Source organism: Otolemur garnettii, unplaced genomic scaffold, assembly GCF_000181295.1.
Source record: "Otolemur garnettii isolate 467f Iridium unplaced genomic scaffold, OtoGar3 scaffold00118, whole genome shotgun sequence".
Classification (NCBI taxonomy): Eukaryota; Metazoa; Chordata; class Mammalia; order Primates; family Galagidae; genus Otolemur; species Otolemur garnettii.
The window spans coordinates 2,447,432-2,461,978 of record NW_003852513.1 but is presented as its reverse complement, the minus strand read 5'-3'; the positions used below and the strand labels follow the sequence as shown (position 1 = coordinate 2,461,978).

Sequence of the window (14,547 nt, the reverse complement as noted above, 5' to 3'; positions counted from 1 at the left end):
GGTGGTTGTGCTGTGGTTACACTGTCTACGTAGTCAACACACAGTTATACACAGGGCCTCACAGCACTGCATCGGGTGGTTGTGCTGTGGTTACACTGTCTACATAGTCACACATAGTTACACACATCTTGTACAAATCTCCCTTTGTGAGGTCATTCTCAGATCCTCAAGGTCATAAATAGCACAGCTTTTCCATCTGTCCCTTCCCAGTCACTGGCGAGTCCCCAATCACAGCATTCTCTTGAGACAGCACTAGCATGTTTTCCTGGAGTTGTCACTTGAAGTCTGGGGTCTGAATGTTATAAGAGAACTTTTCATAGTTAGAGATTTCACTAGGTCTTTATAGATGTAAATGGCAATTTGTATAGCTGTTATCCACAACAAACTTAATGGGCTAGTTGCTCAGGAAGGGTCAGTTTTATCTCCAGTGTCTACTGCTGAGATTCAGAGTATAATAATGTAATCTCTTCCTAAGGCACTCTCCCCTTTTTGGGGAACATGTTTATATGAAATTCATATACAGTGAAACCTCTGTAAGTTGACTACTCAAGGGACTAAAAGAAGCTGGTCAGCCTTTGGAGGTGGTCACCATGTGGAACGCCTGTTGAGTACATGTGGCCCATGTCTGCCCTATGAAAACTAGGTCCACTTTAGGAGGTGATCAATGTAGGGAGGTGGTTAACTATGGAGGTTCTACTGCATTTGATAAAAAGTAATCATATTGGGCATTTTGGTAGGTGATAGAAGAGAACTGAATCATAAACCATCAGAGAAATTGTTTTATAGAGACAAGGTCTCACTTTGCCTAGGGTAGTCATGAACTCCTGGGCTCAAGTGATCCTCCCACCTCAGCCTTCCCAAGCCCTGAGATTACAGGTGTGAGCCTGTGCAACTGGCCCTGGGCAAATGTTTTGATTCACATTATTTCCGCCCCCATGCTTACCTCCCCCACCTACGTTATAAAACCTCAGTACATGTAAGTTGTCATGAGACTGTGGATATTTCTTTAACCTTTGTGTCTTTTCAGCCTATTCCAGAGCCAAAAGGCGGGCGGCTCATCCAGGTTGAAGGCTATTGGATTTCAGTGGGCGACAAAGAGCCCACAATAGATGAGTCGTACATTCTGACGTCTTCTGTGAAGCTGAACCTGAGAGATATAGTCCGAGTGGTCTCTGCAGGGTGAGTGGGTCTTTATCTTTTCTTTTTATTTTTTTAAGATAGTCTCACTTTGCCACTATTGGTAGATTGCTGTGGTGTCACAGCTCACGGCAACGTCCAACTCTTGGACTCAAGCGATTCTCTTGCCTCAGTCTCCTGAGGAGCTGGGGACACCTGCCACCACACCTGGATATTTTTAGAGAAGGGGTCTTCCTCTGGCTCAAGCTAGACTCCAACCTGTGAGCTCGGATAATCTACCTGCCTCAGCCTCCCAGAGTGTTGGGATTGCAGGTGTGAGCCACCGCGCCTGGCCTGGGTGAATGGGTCTTATCTGTCACTCCTCTGAAGTCTATGCAAGCACAGGCATTGGTGATGTTCTAACTTCTTCAACTTTGAAGGAGTTTTAAATTCTTACTAACTGGACAACTGAATGATTTTTTTTTTTTTTTTTGTAGTTTCTGGCTGTGGCTGGGTTTGAACCTGTCACCTCTGCATATGAGGCCACCGCCCTACTCTTTTGAGCCACAGGCCCCACCCTGAATGATTATTTTTTTAAAGTCACTACTGTGACTTTTTTCCTGGCAGAAAGTATTGTTTCTAGTATTGCAGCTTTGGTGGGAATAATATGGGTGCCAGTGATTTTGGCCATCTTTTTCTTTTTTGTTTGTTTGTTTTGTCTTTTGAGACAGAGTCTCACTATGTTGCCCTGGGTAGATGGCCATAGCTTCACAGCTCACAGCAACCTCAAACTCTTGGGCTTAAGCAATTCACTTGCCTCAGTCTCCCAAGTAGCTGGGACTTTAGGCACCCGTCACAATGCCTGGCTACTTTTTGTTGTAGTTGTCATTGTTGTTTACCTGGCCCGGGTCAGGTTCCAACCTACCACCCTCGGTGTATGTGGCTGATGCCGTAACCACTGTACTATGGGTGCCGAGCCAGTGTTGGCAATCTTCAAGAGTTTTTTTCTTAATTGGTATTTTGCTGATCAATACTTACCAGTCATTATTTGGTAAGTAATAGTTCCACTTACTATTTTTTTTTTCCTTGAGACAGAGTCTCAGTCTGTTGCCCTGGGTAGGGTGCTGTGGCGGCATAGCTCACAGCAACCGTAAACTCCTGTGCTAAGCAGTCCTCCTGCCTCAGCCTCCCAAGTAGCTGGGACTATAGGTGCCCGCTGTGATGCCCAGATAGCTTTACAGTTTGTAGTAGAGATGGGATTTCACTTTTGTTGAGGCTGGTCTCAAACTCTTGAGCTCTAGCAGTTTGCCCACCCTGCCTCTCGGAGTGCTAGTATTATATACTGTTTCTCACAGGTATTGCTAGATAGGTTGGAATTGCTTTCCTCAGTGTTTTCTGGGGAGCTATTTTTACGTAGAAACTTCTCAGTATATAGGCGCACATAAAATGTTACATGATGTTAAATACTGTAGTAAAATGAATTCGGGTTTTGCCTTTTTTTTTTTCTTTAAAAGTTAACTTGTTGGCTGATCTTGTACAGAACCTATCCAGTGCTGATTCAGGGAGAGACATCAGTTGGTAAAACAAGCCTGATCCGGTGGCTGGCAGCAGCTACAGGCAACCACTGCGTACGCATCAACAACCACGAGCACACAGATGCTCAGGAGTACACTGGCTGCTACACATCCAACTCCTCAGGGAGGCTCGTGTTTAAGGAAGGTATGGTTCATGTTCCGCTCTGTCCATAGCAGGCGTTCATTCTTTTGGACCCTCTTCCCTCCGTCATACTCTCTGTCCTGTCCAGTGGGGGCGCAGGGACCCTTGCCCGGCAGCCAGGCTGTCTTTGCCCTTAGCTGTGTATGGTGCAGGGTCGTGCTAGGTCCTGCTGACCTTGCTGGCTATACATAGGAATAGGGCCAGATTTGAACAAAGGAGTTGAACTGCTGCCTCATTTCCTAGAGATTCAAAGAATGGGGTGTTAGAGGAAAGCTGGGAACAGAGACTGATGATTTAAATGAGGGAAACATTAAACAAGTTGGAAATGAGCTATCCGTTTGCACTGACTTCTTCAGTGGGTGACGGTATATTTTAATTGAAAATTGTACTTCCTTAATGTATCGTGTCACAAGTTGTTATGGGTTTAAACCACAAGTTGGTCTTATCCCAGATAAGTACAGAGTCATTTGCTTTGACATTTACGATACTCCTGAGTTTGTTTATATGCACATTACACATTTAAAAATTTTGACCTGACTTACACACTAATTCTCAGTGTTTGTTTCCTCCCAGGGGTTCTCATTGATGCCATGAGAAAAGGCTATTGGATTATTTTAGATGAGTTAAACTTGGCCCCCACCGATGTGTTAGAGGCTCTGAACAGGCTGTTGGATGATAACCGTGAATTGCTCATAACAGAAACACAAGAAGTTGTGAAAGCACACCCCCGGTTCATGCTTTTCGCTACCCAAAACCCCCCCGGACTTTATGGTGGCAGAAAGGTCTGTAACATTTGCCCCCTCCGTTCACTTTGTTATTGCATGAAATGGTATGTTTTTCTTGCTAGGAAGGAGATTGTTTTTACCTCTATTGAAGAATTTTTCTTTTTGTGGTTGATGACAGGGCTCTGTTTTGGGAATTAGATAAAAGCACTTCTTTTACCGTGTTCTCCCTGTGTGCTTAGGTGCTTTCTAGGGCCTTCAGGAACCGGTTTGTGGAGTTGCACTTTGATGAGCTGCCTAGTTCCGAGTTGGAGACAATCCTGCACAAGCGGTGCAGCCTGCCGCCCTCCTACTGCAGCAAGCTCGTCAGAGTCATGGTGGACCTGCAGGTGGTTTATTTCCACGTGCTGATTGGCCGTGGTGGTCACATTTGATAGCATTTTTGGATAAGAATAGAAACAAGAGTCTGTCCATTTATTTACTTAGTAAATGTCTTTAAAGTGCATTTTATCGATATCTATTTTTGGTTTTCTTTTATAACTCAACTTTGTATTGTACAATTTTTCTGATGCTTATGATAATGTTTCCCTGTTGGTGTTAAATATTGGAGCATTTTGTTTAAATGGAATAAACAGGCAAACTGAAATTTTTGTTCTTTAAATGAGTATAGCCCCCTCCTTTTAAAAAAGAAATAAGGTCTTACTCTGTTTCCCCGGCTAGAGTACAGTGGCATGATCATAGCTCACTGCAGCCTTAAACTGCTGGGCTCAAGCAGCCAACCACCTCAGCCTCTTGTGTAGCTGGGACTATAGGGGCACATCACCACACCTAACACATACAAAAAATTTTCAGAGTGTTGCTGTATTGCTTAGGCTTGTTGGCCTCAAGTGATCTTGGCTTCTTGGCCTCAAGTGATCCTCCTGCTTTAGTCTCCCAGAGTGTTTGGATTATAGGTATGAGCCACTGTGCCTGGCCTAGATGCAGTCCTTGAATGGACATAACTAAAGAGACCCATTTTTATGGCTCTCCCTTGCCAATTACAGACCTACGGTTGAGTTTTTCAAAATCCCATTTGTTTTATGCGGCTAAAGGTATTCCTCTCAGAAAGTATACATTGTCAGGTCACTTTTAAAAAGCTGATGATCATTAGCACTCTCTCCATTATGGTGCCACATTGTGGAACTAATCTGCCTTTATTGACACTGTTTATATTATTATATGTAGTCTTTTTGTCTATGGCATATGAGATACAGACTTCCATTGTTTATTTGTACTGTTTATTTCCACACGATTATAAATTACAGTCTACTTATGTTTTTAAAAAATAATTATATGCAGTAGAATGAAATCATTTTAGGGGGAGCTATTTATTTCTTAGGAATTATAGGTTGTGCTACAAGCTTACCATTTACTGCAACTAATGGCTCCTTTTTATATATTTTGTTCCTTTACTAGTCCTATCGTAGAAGTTCTTCAGTGTTTGCTGGAAAGCAGGGCTTTATCACTCTCCGTGACCTATTCCGATGGGCTGAAAGGTACAGACTGGCTGAGCAGACAGAGAAGGACCAGGACTGGCTCCAGCACCTAGCCAATGACGGTGGGTTGTCAGGGTCCCTTCGTGGTCGCAACTTATCAGGGCTCGAGACTGGCCAGGTCTCCAGCCCCTGCTTATCCCACTGCTATGCTGTTATCTTGCTTAGGAACAGTTGCTCTTAGGTGCCTGAGGGCTATTTATGTTAGCAGAAGGGAAAGAGAGAGAGATAATATTTGAGGGTGAAGTAGTCTTAGAAGAATAGAGCTTAGCAATCTTTAGCAGAGCTTAACAGAAAGATGCCGTGCTGGCATTCGTAAGCAGAAGTGACAGAGTCCCAGTGAGTGGTCTGTGATAAAATGTGCATACTCCTGACTGCCCTCTCCTGCAGCCTAATATAGAGATGATCTTGTGGCTCTTAACTCCACAGGTGTAGAGACTGCCAATTCACTAATATTCTCATCTCGCGAGCTCCTGTGCCTGTTAAGAGAGCTAAATCCCTCCCGTGCCCTTTTCACCAAGGTGTTCCATTATTGACCTACAAGTGTTACTTGTAACTCTCACTCCTCCTAGCCATGGGCTATATGTCTAGCCTTTTTGTTAAATCTTGCCTCAAATTGTGGTTGCTCTAGACATTTGACTAGGTGTTTCAGAGATCCTGTCTCCCTCTAGTCCTGTGTGCTTTGTGGGTGATCCTGTTCCCGCATGCCTCTGTACTAGTAAGGATTGTTTGCTAAGGTTTTGTTGTTACTCTTTGCTTCAGGTGGCCACACTTGGAAGTTAGCCTATGGCCAAAGCCGCTTTGGGGAGTTTAGGTGGATGGTTGGTGACAGCTCCGTGGTCATTTGTCTGTATTGTGGTCCCCACAGTCTGACTTGAACCTTAGACTCACGCAGAAAGCTGATGTGGCAGATTTTAGTGGACTCGTGAGAGAAGGGAGTTCTGTCACTTGAGACTCATGTTTGTTCAGTTTGGTTTGATCCATGGAAAGACTTTATTATTTATGATAAGATAAAAAACACATTGGAGTCTTTAGATTTGAAAAATGCTGATGACTCATTAATGGACTGTTTTTAATAAGACTAAAACTAGCACAGACAGTTGTACTTTCTCTTTACTGTCAAAGAATAGAGGGAGGAGTACATATTTTAAAGACTTGTATATTTACGTATGTACATATCAAATCACAAAGCATTTTCACAATTGGGTATCCCCCTGGAAATCACCACCTAGATCCAAATTGAGAATATTTCCACATCTCAGAAGGTTCAGTTGTGTCTTTTGGCTCTTCATTCCTCTGACTCTGTCTCTGCTGGTTGATGTCGCGTGGCTTGAGCCCCACTGAATGGACCGTGTAGTGTGTGCTCTTGGGTTCTGGCCTTTTCATTCATTTCAGTGTGGGATTCAGCTGTGCTGTTCTGTGTCAGGACTTTGGTTTTCTTGTTACCTGGTAATCCTTGTGGAGATACTGCAATTTGTTTATTCCCTTGTTGGTTGATGCTTGGATCCTTTCTGCTCTTTAGGTGTAATGCCTAGAGGTACTGTGGACATCTGTGTGTCTCTCAGATACAGAGGTGTTTGTGTGTGGAGACACCGGGGGCATATGGTGGCACAGAGCTGGTTGTCACAGGCGCTCCTGTCTTCCAGAACAGTCTCAGAGTGTCGTCTTCCAGCCCAGGGCATCGCTTGCTCTGTGTTCTCCATGTCCCTGCTGTCCCACCGTCTCCTGACTTCTGTCTTTCTCTGCCCTCCCCCAGGTTTTATGCTTCTAGCAGGTCGAGTCAGGAAGCAGGAGGAGGTGGATGTGATTCAAGAAGTCCTTGAGAGACATTTCAAGAAAAAATTGTGTCCTCAGTCTCTTTTCTCTAAAGAAAATGTCCTAAAATTGCTGGGTAAGCTGAACACCCTAGAGGAGTATGAGTTGAGTTGTACTCATTAGAATCTAAATATTTGCTCTGTCCTGGACAGGTAAGTTGTCCACTGATCTGTCCATGCTGCAGTCCAAGTTCAGCCACATTGTGTGGACAGAGGGCATGCGGAGACTGACCATGCTGGTGGGAAGGGCGTTAGAATTTGGTGAACCAGTACTACTGGTTGGAGACACTGGGTAAGTTCTGTGACAACACATTGTGAAGATTCATTTCAGTTCCATAGGACTATTTGAATTATCTCTGAAGTAGATAATATAATACTTCTCATGGAAGCATTCTATGGTTTTCCCCCCACCCTTTCTTTTTTTTTGGGTAGAGACAGAGTCTCACTTTATCACCCTCGGTAGAGTGCTGTGGCATCACACAGCTCACAGCAACCTCCACCTCCTGTGCTTAGATTCAGCCTCCTGAGTAGCTGGGACAATAGGCGCCTGCCACAGCACCTGGCTATTTTTTTGTTGCAGTTTGGCCAGGGGTGGGTCTGAACCCACTGCCCTTGGTACATGGGGCTGGTGCCCTACCCACTGAGCCACAGGCACCACCCTCCCTCACCCTTTCTTTCCTCCCTTTCTCTTTTTTCTTTTTTTTTTTTTAAAGTAGCAAGAGATCTACTGTTATTTACTTTCTTCTACCTTCAACTAGATTCTATGTGGACAAGAATGATTTCTTGCATCATTGTGTTTGGGGCTGTTTTGTCCTTTTAAACAGTGAGAGGCACCAGTAGTTAGAGAAAAACAGATGAGCTAGTGTCTCAAGAAAGCTCTGGGAGTGGCTTTCTTTTAGTGTTATTGGTAGATCTGGAAAGGGATGGAGTCTGTGCAGTGCCCACCCTTGTGTGCGGAGAACATGAGGGAACCCTGCTGTTCTGCAGAGGGCCCTAGTTCTGGGGTCAGAGGTCATATCTCCGTTGCTTTCCCATTTGCAAGTGGGATGCTTATGGCTGTGTGTTTGGAACACATGGCTTGTTAATCTGTTCTGTCTCTACAACAGATGTGGCAAAACTACCATCTGTCAGTTGTTTGCAGCCTTAGCAAATCAGAATTTATACTCAGTCAACTGTCACTTACACATGGAGACATCAGACTTCTTGGGTGGTCTGCGGCCGGCGAGACACAAGTCACAGGACCAGGTGGGTCCACTCACAGATGTCCATGTGTGCTTTCACTTAAAGAGCTGCAGTGGCCTCTACACCTGACTCAGCTGTGGGGCTCTGTTCCTAGCAGGGTTTTGGATCTGGGTTCTGCATGTCTTCATCTTCTCACTGCCCACTGTGGCCTCACGTGCACCTGGTCTGCAGCTTCAGTCCGCTGTCCTCAGACCCTCGCGTCCTGCAGTGTGACCACTCCCCTGCAGAGACAGGAGCCAACCTCATGGGTGTTGTCTTGTGTAGCCCCGTGCCCTTTAATTTCCCCAACTTCTTTTCCATATTGTAGGAAGAAATGGACACATCAAGACTGTTTGAATGGCACGATGGGCCTCTGGTTCTGGCCATGAAGGAGGATGGCTTTTTCCTCTTGGATGAGATCTCACTGGCTGATGACTCTGTCCTCGAAAGACTCAACAGGTACATATCTGAGGGGTTTGCCGAGTGTTTGAGGTTTGCATTGGTGTGATTTCTTTATTTTGAGACAGAGCCTCAAGCTATTGCCCTGGGTAGAGTGCCGTGGTGTCACAGCTCATAGAAGCTTCCACCTCCTAGGCTTAAGGGATTCTCTTGCCTCAGCCTCCCTAGTAGCTGGGACTATTGGCACCTGCCACGCCTGGCTATTTTTTGGTTGTAGTTGTCATTGTTCGACAGGCCTGGGACGGATTTGAACCCGCCAGCTCTGATGAAGGTGGCTGGTGCCTTAGCTGCTTGAGCTGCAGGCACTGAGCCAGGTGTGATTTCTTGAATCCTGTGGACTGGTAAAGCTCCTCACAGGTGTGCAGCAGGAATTTGAAAGTGTTGGTGACTTACCATTTCTTTTGGCTTTAGCACTCTGGGCCTCCTTTAAGAGACCTAGGAGACCTGGTTTTTCATTTTTCTTGTCTATAAGCAGAAAGGTGGGACTGTAGGATGGCAGTGCTAAAACAAGTGAACTTAAATTAAAAATATTTTTTAAGGCAGATTATATGCCTACTCTTACTTTATAGTTAGAATGAGAATCAGAATCCTTGATCTATGGCTAGACGGCATCTCAGAACCTCAGAGCAGTATAGTCCTGAAATAGCAATACCCATATTTTCCTCTTTGTTGAAGTATACTTTAGGTATTGTAAAATGTACAATTTAATGAGTTTTAGTAAATTTACTGAATTTGCAGCTATCACAGTCTTCAACAACATTTTTATGATTTAGTAGGATGCCTTAAATCTGACTTGATTTCTGATTTCGCCCCCCATTCCTGGCAGACAACTAGTCTACTTTCTGTCTATAGATTTATTTTCTGGATAGATGACAAAAGTGGTCTCTTCTCTCACTTTGCATTAAGTTTTTGAGGTTTATTGCGTACACATCATTAGTTTGTGGCTTTTTATTCCTAATTGGATATACTAATTTTATTTATTCATTCTCTAGTTGATGGTAATTGGGCTTTTCTCACTTTTTGGTTATTATTATTAATATTGCTGCCACTTACATAGAAGATACCCATTATAATTACTATTATTATTATTTTGACTGTGCCTGGCCAACATACCCATTTTTTTTTTTTTTTTTGAGACAGAGCCTCAAGCTGTCCCCCTGGGTAGAGTGCCGTGGCATTACAGCTCACAGCAACCTCCAACTCCTGGGCTCAAGCGAGTCTCTTGCCTCTGCCTCCCAAGTAGCTGGGACCACAGGCGCCCGCCACAACGCCCGGCTATTTTTTGGTTGCAGCCATCATTGTTGTTTGGCGTGTCCGGGCTGGGGATTCGAACCCGCCACCTTAGGTGTACGTGGCTGGCGCCTTAGCCGGTTGAGCTATAGGCGCCGAGCCAACATACCCATTTTAAAACAAATGCCTTAATAGGAAGTAAGTGGGAAAAGTTCTTTGTCTCTTGATTAAAAATATCATTCTAGAGGTGGCACCTGTGGCTCAAAGGAGTAATGTGCCAGCCCCGTATACTGGAGGTGGTGGGTTCAAACCTGGCCCGGCCAAAAACTGACCTTCCTCCCACCCTCCTAAAAAATTCTTATACACAGAAATTGAGATAGTGAGTCATTTAAAAATTTGTGATACCATTAAATAAAGTTGAAAGCTCAGCAAAGGGCCACACGTCCATAATGGCAGCACCTTGGGTGGCCCAAGAGACAGGAGAATTGCTTGAGACCAGTGATTTGAGACCAGTCTGGGCAGTGTAGTGAGACCCTGTCTCTAAAAAGGTAATTAACACACTAGCCAGATTTGGTGTACACCTGCAGTCGCAACTACTTGGGAGATTGAGGCGGAAGGATGGCTTGAGCCCGTGATTTCTAGGTTGCTGTAAGCTATGATTGTGCCATGGCACTCCAGCCTGGGTGATAGTTTGAGGTTGCTGTGAGCTGTAAAGTTAAAAAACTTTAATTAAAGTTTTTTTAAATTGAACTTATTTAATTAAAAACAAAAAGACCAGGTTCAGTGCCTGTGGCTCAAGCGGCTAAGGCACCAGCCACATACACGTGAGCTGGCAGATTCGAATCCAGCTTGGGCCTGCCAAACAGCAATGATGGCTGCAACCAGAAAATAGCTGGGCATCGTGGCGGGTGCCTGTAGTCCCAGCTACTTGGGAGATTGAGACAAGAGAATCACTTGAGCCCAGGAGTTGGAGGTTGCTGTGAGCTGTGACACCACAGCACTCTATCCAGGGCAACAGCTTGAGGCTCTGTCTCCAAAAAAAAAAAAAAGCAACAAAATATATATGCACCTTTTCTGATCTTCTCCAATTTTCTTTTAGTGTCCTTGAAGTGGAAAAGTCTCTGGTGTTAGCTGAAAAGGGCAGTCCAGAGGACAAGGATGATGAGGTTGAGCTGTTGACTGCTGGGAAAAAATTTCGTATCTTAGCAACCATGAACCCTGGAGGCGATTTTGGAAAAAAAGAGGTAAACTGTCTTTTGAATAAATTCCATATCTTTCTATTTTCTTGACTGCAGGATTCTAATACCCATAAATACAGCATTTGGAATTTTATATTTGATAAAACTATAGGTAAAAGGTAAAATTCCAAAAAGGTATTTTAGAATTATGATTAGGTTGAGAAATAATTCTGAACAGACATTTCCTTATCTGCCATCTCAGCTGGTGTGTGTGCATGGAATATCATTGTTCCATAGTCTCCTTGCCCTTCATGTGCATGTTACCCCACAGTGCTTTATAAGATCTCTGTGGGAAGTTATCATCCTAATTTTATCCATGAGAAGAGTTGGATCTGAAATCTGAAGTTTACTCAGTTTCTGGTTTTAGTTCATTTTTTTCTTTTTTTTTTCTTTGAGACAGAGTCTCACCATGTTGCCCTCGGTAGAGTGCTATGGCATCACAGCTCAGAGCAACCTCAAACTCTTGGGCTTAAGCGATTCTCTTGCCTCAGCCTCCCAAGTAGCTAGGAGTACAGGTGCCCACCACAATGCCTGGCTATTTTTTGCTGTAATTGTCATTGTTGTTTAGCTGGCCCAAGCTGAGTTTGAACCCACCACCCTTGGTGTATGTGGCTGTCCGGGTAACCACTATGCTATGGGCACCGAGCCTAGAGTTCATTTTCTTAAATGCTCCTCTGATTTTAAAAACATTTTTAAAATTTAATTCCAGGCCAGGCTTGGTGGCTTACGCCTTTGATCTGGGAGGCCAAGGAGGTGGATTGCCTGAGCTCACAGGTTAGAGACCAGTCTAAGCCAGAGCGAGACCTCGGCTCTAAAACAAAAAAAAAAATAGCTGGCTATTCTGACAGATGCCTGTAGTCTCAGCTGTTTGGGAGGCTGAGGGAGGAGAATCATTTGAGCCCAAGAGGTTACTGTAAGCTGTGAGGACACGGCACTGTACCAAGAGCGACAAAGTCAGAGTCTGTAAAAAAAAAAAAATTAATTCTACTTTGTTGTTGGAGACAGTGTCACACTCTGCTGCCCTGCTGGGATGCAGTGGCTCAATCATAGATCACTGTATCCTCCAACTCCTGGATTGATGTGATCTCCTGCCTCCAGCCTCCTGAGTAGGTAGCTGGGACTACAGCTGTGTACCACCACACCTGGCTGGTTTTGAAATGTTTTGTAGAGATCAGGTCTTGGTATGTTGCTTAGGGAGGTCCCTCTCCTCAAGATATCTTGTCTCTTCAGCCTCCCAAGGTTCTGGGATTACAGGCGTGAGCTGTTGTATCCAGCTTTATCAGTGATTTTAAAGTGACAAAAACATCATAGCCAAGAATCTCTTCTGGTTTGCAGATGAAACTTGTCTATTCTCCTAAGAGTTGTGTGAATCACTGTTAGATCTTTCCTAAAATAAGGGGTGATGGCAGCTCCTTCTGTTCAGAGGGTTGTGTTCAGATCAACCACCAACCAGCAAACCTCTGGTTGCTCTCATGCATGTGAAACCTTCCTGTGGAGAAGGCAGCATAATGTGCCAGACCCCTGTCTGTTAGAGGCCGAAGGCGGGTGATATAGTGGGCCAGGGATGAGAAGAAATGGAGGTTGATTTTGAGTGAACTCATTTAAGCTTTCTAGTAATTTGGTGAGTACATGAAATGTGAATATGATATTTTGAGCCTAGTTTCTTCAGTAACGTGTGAAGAAAGAGAACACTGTGCTTCCAGAAATGCTCTATAGAGGAGGAATAAAATGCATTGCTGTTTTAGACTGAAAATACAAAAATTGTATCCGTGGAACCTGGAAATACAAGAAGATACCTGATTTCAAGATTGCCTATTAGGTTAGCTTAAGTTTTCCTTCAGACAGGTTGCCATCTTTTACCTAAGGAAAAGCTACTTTTTGTTTTTGCGTGCCTGAGAGGCAGAGAAGCATTGCTTGGCTGGGATGGCCACATAAGAACTCTGGGGAGTTCTTATGGGAAGGTAGCTGTTTATGTTCTTGAAAGCATTAGTTGTAACTGAATGTAAAGTAAAGGGAAAGGAATCTTGGCTGCTTTGCTTAAAGGAAAGAGTTCAGATTTGATTGGGATTAGAATCCTGCTTATATTCCTTCCTCTGCAAGGACTGTCCCCTGTCTATAAAGAGTGATGGCACTGGAGCATGTAGAGGTAGTTAATGGTGTGACATTCCGTAAGGAGCTAAGGCAAAGTCACCCTTTAATTGTACTTCATAGCAGAGATAAAAGAAGCCTGCAATATTTGCTGGATTCAATAGCTAACATTTTTTTATTGGACTTGCTTTCTAGCTTTACTCATTGGTTTTAAATTCACATTGGAATTTCTGTTTCTTACAGCTGTCTCCTGCTTTACGAAACCGGTTTACAGAAATATGGTGCCCTCAAAGCACAAGCCGTGAAGACTTAATTCAGATAATCACTCATAATCTTCGTCCAGGATTGTCTCTGAGCAGAATAGATCACAAAGGTGAGAGAGTTTGCAGGTGGTACTGGTAAATGGTTGGAGGGGCGTTTGTCTTGGGAAGGACAGGTGTGTTACAGGATGTTCCCTGTATGTATACAGGATGTGTTAAACGGAGAATGGGTATAGAGAAATGGGAAGAAATTAGATCTCAGGAAAATGTGGTAGTACCTATTTGTTAACCTCTGTTAAATGATCCATTCCTTATATTTTAGTCATTACCAATTGGAGAATATCTTTGTAGAATTTAAATTCTATTTCTTCAGTTGTTATCGAGTAATGTATTTATCTCCACTTTAGTTATTTTTATTATGAAAAACATTAAACTTAAGGGAAATAGAATCCAGGCAGTCCCAGGTTATGGATGACCTGACCGTTCCATACTTACAAATGATTTCCCAAGGCACTTCATAAGGGTAATTTACAATTATATAATCAAATTAATAGTTGGGGGACTAGTTTCTTACATGCATTTTAACAAATCTGCATGACCTAAGCAGTTCATTGGCATTGCATCTTTACATTAGTGGCTAGTCTCATGTTCATGTGGGGCATAACAAAAGTTTTGAGATATACAGAAATCCAGAAATGTAAAATCCACATGCATGGAAGCAAATGAAGCCCTCCTGGCAACACTGAAAAGCTGAGCAGGTTGAAATTCGCGTGAAGGAATCAGAAGTGTTGCTGTTGACTGTGTTTCTTGGAAGTGAAATAATGGACCGTAACATAGTCTGTCTCAAAACTTTCATAGTGACTCTGGTATGTGGTTGCTTATGTATAGTATTACTTTTAACTTCTTCACTCAATTTTATCAGTTTGTATGTACCCTTATGACCATGACTCCAGTGTTAAAGTCTGTCTCAAGTCCAGTGAGCCTATAGTGAAGAGAGAGGCAGGTGTAACAAACGAAGTGGAAATGTTGCCTGGAGGAAGACTGGAGACCATAGTGCCAGGGGAAGCAGGAGGCTTCAGTCTCGTCAGTGTGCCCAGGGGAAGCAGGAGGCTTCAGTCTCGTCAGTGTGCCCAGGGGAAGCAGGAGGCTTC

General features: G+C 43.8%; 1 protein-coding gene across 1 annotated transcript in view; it reads left to right on the top strand.

The window, feature by feature from the left end:
- Positions 1-14,547, top strand: part of MDN1 (midasin AAA ATPase 1) — a 181,737-nt gene that overhangs the window by 71,187 nt on the left and 96,003 nt on the right. Inside the window, exons 23-33 of the mRNA XM_012809944.2 lie at positions 1,028-1,179; positions 2,657-2,835; positions 3,406-3,614; positions 3,797-3,943; positions 5,010-5,151; positions 6,843-6,977; positions 7,054-7,192; positions 8,007-8,145; positions 8,450-8,580; positions 10,910-11,054; positions 13,380-13,509. Of these exons, the coding sequence (XP_012665398.1) occupies positions 1,028-1,179; positions 2,657-2,835; positions 3,406-3,614; positions 3,797-3,943; positions 5,010-5,151; positions 6,843-6,977; positions 7,054-7,192; positions 8,007-8,145; positions 8,450-8,580; positions 10,910-11,054; positions 13,380-13,509 (1,648 nt within the window). The remainder of the gene's footprint in view (positions 1-1,027; positions 1,180-2,656; positions 2,836-3,405; positions 3,615-3,796; positions 3,944-5,009; positions 5,152-6,842; positions 6,978-7,053; positions 7,193-8,006; positions 8,146-8,449; positions 8,581-10,909; positions 11,055-13,379; positions 13,510-14,547) is intronic.